Raw genomic sequence first — 6,683 nt, 5'->3', positions numbered from 1 at the left:
AACCTTGGCGGGTAGGATCAAGGAAAACCCCAAGGCTTTATATACTTGCGTGAGGAACAAGAGGATGGCCAGAGTGAGGGTAGGGCCAATCTGGGATCATGGACGGAACTTGTGTGCAGAGTCAGAGGAGGTAGGGGAGGTCCTTAATGAATACTTTCCTTCAGTATTCACCAGTGAGAGGGACCTTGACGTTTGTGAGGACAGCATGAAACAGGCAGATATGCTTGAACAGGTTGACGTTACGAAGGAGAATGTGCTAGAAATTTTGAAAAACATGAGGATAGATAAGTCCCCTGGGCCAGACGGGATATACCCAAGGTTCCTAGAGGAAGCGAGGGAAGAGATTGCTGTCCCTTTGGCGATGATTTTTGCGTCCTTGTCCACTGGAGTAGTACCAGATGATTGGAGGGTGGCAAATGTCATTCCCTTGTTCCCTTTTTTTGAACAGGGATAATCCTGGGAATTACAGGCCAGCCAGTCTGTCTTCTGTGGTGGGCAAATTATTGGAGAGGATTCTGAGAGATAGTATTTATGATTATTTGGAAAAGCACAGTTTGATTAGAAATAGTCAGCATGGCTTTTTGAGGGGCAGGTCATGCATCACAAGCCTCTTAGAATTCTTTGAGGATGTGACAAAACACATTGAAGGCAGAGCAGTGGATGTGGTGTATGTAGAATATAGAACTGTACAGGCCCTTTGGCCACGATGTTGTGTTGAACTTTTACCCTAAACCTAAGGTCTATCTAACCTCCACCCCTACCGTATACTATTATCTATATGCCTATCTAATCGCCGCTTAAATGCCCCTAATGAGGCTGACTCCACTAACGTCTCCGGCAATGCATTCCACGTCCCTACCACTCTGAGTAAAGAACCTACCTCTGATGTCTCCCCTATATCTACCTCCACTCACTTTAAAACCCTCGTAATAGCTACCTCCACCCTCGGCAAAAGCCTCTGGCTATCCACTCTGTGGATTTTAGCAAGGCATTCGATAAGGTTCCACATGGTAGGCTCATTCAGAAAGTAAGGAGGCATGGGATTCAGGTAAATTTGGCAGTCTGGATACAAAACTGGCTGTCCAATAGAAGACACAGGGTGGTAGTAGATGGAAAGTATTCAGCCTGGAGCTCGTTGACGAGTGGTGTTCTACAGGGATCTGTTCTGGGACTTCTGCTCTTTGTGATCTTTATGAATGACTTGGATGAGGAAGTGGAAGGGTGGGTTAGTAAGTTTGCCGATGATACCAAGGTTGGTGGAGTTGTGGACAGCGTGGAGGGCTGTTGTAGGTTGCAACGGGACATTGACAGGAGACAGAGCTGGGCAAAGAAGTGGCGGATGGAATTCAACCCAGATAAGTGTGAAGTGATTCATTTTGGAAGGTCGAGTTTGAATGCAGAATACCGGGTTAATGGCAGGATTCTCGGCAGTGTGGAGGAACAGAGGGATCTTGGGGTCCACGTCCATAGATCCTTCAGAGTTGTGACCCAAGTTGATAGGGTTGTAAAGAAGGCGTATGGTGTGTTGGCTTTCATTGGCAGGGGAAATGAGTTTAAGAGCCGTGAGGCTATGCTGCAGCTCTAAAATCCTGGTCAGACCACACTTGGAATATTGTGTCCAGTTCTGGTCATCTCATTATAGGAAGCATGTGGAAGCTTTCGAGAGGGTGCAGAGGAGATTTACCAGGATGCTGCCGGGACTGGAGGGTAGGTCTTATGAGGAAATATTGAGGGAGCTAGGGCTTTTCTCATTGGCGCGAAGAAGGATAAGCAGTGACTTAATAGAGGTGTACAAGATGATGAGGCGTGGATAGCCAGAGACTTTTTTCCCCAGGGCGGAAATGACTATTACGGAGGGGCATAATTTTAAGGCGATTGGAGGAAGGTGTACGGGAGATGTCAGAGGTGGGTTCCTTGTACAGAGAGTGGTGGGCGTGTAATGTGCTGCCGGCGGTGGTAGTGGAGTCAAATACTTTAGAGACTTTTAAGCGACTCTTGGATAGGCACATGGATGATAGTGTAATGTAGGGTATGCAGGGTAGTTTGATCTTTGTAGGTTAATAAGTCGGCACAACATCGTGGGCCGAAGGGCCTGTACTGTGCTGCACTTTTCTATGTTCTACGTCTCCAGATTGAGTTAAACTTGCTACTTTTCTGCTGATCTGACCAGTCAGTTGGTATGTTCACACAGTCTACTTTTTTTTCCCCATTATTATTAGTCACACAACCAAATTTTGAATTGCGTGCAAACTTGTTACACCTAGCTCTTAAATTTAGGGCCAAATTCTTTGGCTCATTGAATCTGCGCTGACCAAACAATTCTAAATCTACACTAGTCCCACTTTTCAGCACTTGACTATTACAACATTTCAAGTGCTCATCCCAAGTACATTTTTGGAGGTCATGAGATTTCCTGCCCCAGCTATCCTTCCGGGTGGTGCAACCCAGCTGCTCACCACTCTCTGGGTGTAAAATGTTTTCCTCAAATCTTCTCTAAATCTTTTGACTTTTATCTTAGAATTTTACCCCCTTGTTATTGATTATTCAGTTAAAGGGAACAGCTGCTTTTTGTCCATCCTGTTCATGCTCTTCATAATCTTATACACCTCATTCAGGCACCTCCCCCAACCTGCTCTGCTCTAAAGAAAACACACCAAGCTTATCCAGTCTCTCTCCTTAGCTAAAGTGCTCCATCCTAGGTAACATCCTGGTGAGCCTCCTCTCCGCACCCTCCAGTGCAATCTCATCCTTCTGTAGCATGGTGACCAGAACTGCTCTCAGTACTCCAGCTATGGCCTAGCCGCTGTTTTATACAGCCATTGTTTTTGTATTTCTCACCAGTTTGTTTATATATTTGTTTTTCACTATCACTCACTGAGGGTCTGGTAGTGTGTGTATATATATGTGCCCTTGACTCATCTGCATAGTTCACGAGAACTGCTTGTATTGAAGAATTTGTCAAAAAGCACTGCCAAGCTGCTTTGTTGAACCTTTAGCCTTTGTTTGTTCTGCCCTTCTCAATTGTTCACTAATGTTTGGTTTACAGTCATGTTCCATCCTTATCCTCCCCAAAACCACTTGCATGCTGCCTTGTGTCTAACATGGTCCTCAGGTGCTACCCCTGCAGCTTGTGCAGGTCCCATCTTCCAGCAAATTAGAAAAAATAGCCTTGACTTCTCCCTTCTGTTATGGACCAGATCAAACTCCTCAAAATATTTCAAAGATACTCTCGACTGCACCTTCCTCCCTTCGGTGGTCAAAAATGCTCTCGACCGCATCTCTTGTGTTTCCCTTCACCTCTGCCCTCACATCCTCAACCAGCAACAAAACAAAGACAATCCTCCTTGTCCTCACGTATCACCCCAGTGACCTCCATATTCAACATATCATTCTCCGCCACCTGCAATCCGACCCCACAACCAGAGATATATTTCACTCCCCACCCCTATTTGCCTTCCATAGGGACCGCTCTGTCCACGACTCCCTCCTCCGCTCCACACTCCACACTCTCCACTAGCCCTGGCACCTTTCCCTGCAACCGCAGGAGGTGCTACACCTGCCCCTACACCTCACCCCCATCCAAGGCACCAAACAAACCTCCCACATCAGACACAGGTTCACCTGCACATCCGTCAATGTGGTCTATTGCATCTGCTGCTCCCAATGTGGCTGCCTCCACATCGGTGAGACCAAGCGGAGGCTCGGAGACTGCTTTGTAGAGCACCTGCACTTTGTTCGCGACAAACGACAACACCTTCCAGTCGCAAACCATTTCACCTCCCGCTCCCGCTCCTTGGATGACATGTCCTGGGCCGCCTCCAGTTTCACAATGATGCCACCCACAAATTGGAGGAGCAGAACCTCATTCTGCCTTGGGAGCCCACAGCTCAATGGTCTCAATGTGGACTTTATCCGTTTCAAAATCTCCCCTCCCCTGGCCTCATCCCATGACCAACCCTCCCCCCTCATCCCTGCCACCTTGACCTGACACAACCTGTCCATCTTCTCTCCCACCTATCTACTCCTCCCACCTCACTAACCAATCCCCACCACTGCCTACCTGCATTCACTTATCACCATCCCACCTACTTTCCCAGCGCCAGCCCTCCTCTCTCTATTTACCTTGGAGCTCCCTTCCACCTTCCCCCATTTCTGGAGAAGGGTTTTGACCTGAAATGTTAACTTTCCTGCTCCTCTGATGCTGCCTGGCCTGCTGTTCTCCTCCAGCTCCACACTGTTATCTCCGACTCCAGCGTTGGCAGTTCTTACTATCCCTAGACTAGACCCTAACTTTTTTCTTATTTTAAAGGTAAATGTAAAGTGTTGCATTCCAGATGCAATTCGATTGGTCAAACTACCGGATTAAAGCAAAACATTTTATTCATTCACTATAGTTAAAACACAACAAAACAAGGAATTGGAACAACAACTCTGTTGGAAAACTCAACAGAGTGATAGATACAGTAACTATTGCTAATTAACCATTCCTATATAGTGACGTTCCGTAAACACACCCTTGGCAAAAAGGCAAATTCAGGAAACCGATTGTCTAAGGTATAACTCCCATTGCAAGCAGAGAACCGCCCCCAGCTTTTGGCAATAACCGAGAGAGGAGAAAAATAGCTTTCAGTTCAAGATCCCAACAGCAACTGCTGAAAGCTAAACCTAAAATCCTTTGTTTTGTGGGTGGGAGCTTGACCACACCCATTCAGGATGCCTCCATTGTTCCAATTTTATAACAAAAAAATGTCCAAGACTTCAAGTTGTTCATCTTTTCATAGACTGCTCGTCGCCTATCCTCCAGTCTCTGCCTAAAAGAAAACAGGAAAAAATAACCTCTTAAAGGCACAGCATTGTTATGCTTCATACTGTAATGTTCTAATAATTATGCTGTCAAAAGACCAACTCAGCTACACTGGGAGTTTTTCCCTATTTGTTACCGAAGTATTTCATAACTTTGAAAAACTGCATTTCGTACGTCTTGAACATAAGCCGCAGTTTTTCATCTTCCTTCATAAAGAAAGCTTCACCTTTTAGATGTGTAACATATGGAGCACTGTTAAGCCAAGGCAGAAAGCAATCTGTGCATATGTCGTTATTGAGACTTGGTTAACTATACATTGAGTTAGTTCACTTTCCATTTTTGTTAGTTATGTTCCTTCAATCTGATGCCATTGAATGGATTGAGTGGTATGTGTTACATTGAGACAGGAGTGGTTCTACGTGCTTGAAGTTGTACTCATTTTAAAAACTGTAAATAGGAATAAAATGAAGGAATGTTGTCTTCATGTGATATGAAAGTTAGCATTAAAGGTATGCAAAACCATTAATGCTGGACACTTTTTATATTAATCTACATTGGGATTAATGCAAGTGGAAATTGGTATCATTTTTTAATATATGAAAGGAGGAAAATTGAGAGGATCATCTGATGTTTCCATTTATCAACTAATTAATTAAGGTGAGGGAAAACTGGATTTCATAAATAAGGAGGAATTCTTTCTCCCGATTTCTAGGAAAAAAGATCTTCTGCAAGGAGTATATGGAATGGGATTTAACAGACCTTCAAAGATCCAGGAGACAGCGTTACCCATGATGCTTGCAGAACCGTATGTTTATCACACTTGATATTAATTGACGAGATATGCCATATGCTTTTCCCAATATACTTTTTCTGTATGACATTCTGTATTTGAATTGTCTTTTTCTAGCCCTCAGAATCTGATTGCACAGTCTCAGTCGGGTACTGGTAAGACAGCTGCCTTTGTTTTGGCCATGCTCAGTCGTGTTGATCTCTCCCAAAGGCACCCACAGGTAAGGTGGTACAATTTTTTTTGCAAAATAATCCATTTGTAGGAGACTGTAGAATTAGATTAAGAGTTTCATTGATTTTAAAATAATGAGAATTCAAAATGTAATCTATTTTTAAAAAAAAAAAATCAGCTTTTAGTTAAGAACATAGATGTGTCGAAGGGCTTGTACTGCTGTCTGTATTGTACATTGAATGTTCCATGATTTTATCTGCCTATTTAATTTCCACACCTGTTAAAATTCATTTCCCAGTCATCGGTATTAAACAATTTTGCTCATCAATTTTCAAAATAACATTGGTTTTGTGGCTGAGTAATTTATGGCTTTTTTTACTGGCTACTTTTGTTGCAGCAGTTAATGTGTTTGACAACTAGATGTAGCTGAAGTGTTCTACCCCACTTCGAGTGGAATTAAATATTTGTCTCTGGGGAGGACGTAATGGTGGGGGCCCTGTCTCTTTTCTGCATCAGCTTTGATTCAGCCCAGAGCAGGCGGGTTTGTGGATGGCCTACCCATCCTACTGACAGTTGAAGCCCCTAAGTGGACAGCTAATGTCCACTTGAGGGTATTATCCTGCTGGTCTTCACCTCAAGACAGGTGGGGATTGCTGAAGAAGGGTCCTGACCTGAAACTTTGCAAGCTGTTGTGGTGCATTGCTAGTGTCCCTACCTCTGAGCCAGGAGGCCTGGGTTCAAACCTCACCTGCTCAAGGTATCCTAACATCCTTGAACAGGTTGATTTGACCTTTGGGGGTGTCTCATTCAGATGCTGACTGTGTGTGTTTGGTGGCGGGGGGATGCGTTGAGAGCCAGATGCTGTCTTTGCTCCTGCTGTCACTTCACACACCTGTCCTGCTGTCACTTCACACACCT

General features: G+C 44.5%; 1 protein-coding gene across 1 annotated transcript in view; it reads left to right on the top strand.

Annotated features, from left to right (window-relative positions):
- The window catches only part of LOC109924175 (ATP-dependent RNA helicase DDX19A), a 79,639-nt gene that overhangs the window by 43,636 nt on the left and 29,320 nt on the right, over positions 1-6,683 (top strand). Inside the window, exons 5-6 of the mRNA XM_048614999.1 lie at positions 5,517-5,609; positions 5,712-5,814. Coding sequence (XP_048470956.1) covers positions 5,517-5,609; positions 5,712-5,814 — 196 coding nt within the window. The remainder of the gene's footprint in view (positions 1-5,516; positions 5,610-5,711; positions 5,815-6,683) is intronic.

The sequence above is a fragment of the Rhincodon typus genome, chromosome 31 (genome assembly GCF_021869965.1).
Source record: "Rhincodon typus isolate 14 chromosome 31, sRhiTyp1.1, whole genome shotgun sequence".
Classification (NCBI taxonomy): Eukaryota; Metazoa; Chordata; class Chondrichthyes; order Orectolobiformes; family Rhincodontidae; genus Rhincodon; species Rhincodon typus.
Note: the sequence above shows the minus strand (reverse complement) of the source record. Positions and strands in the feature narration are given on the sequence as shown.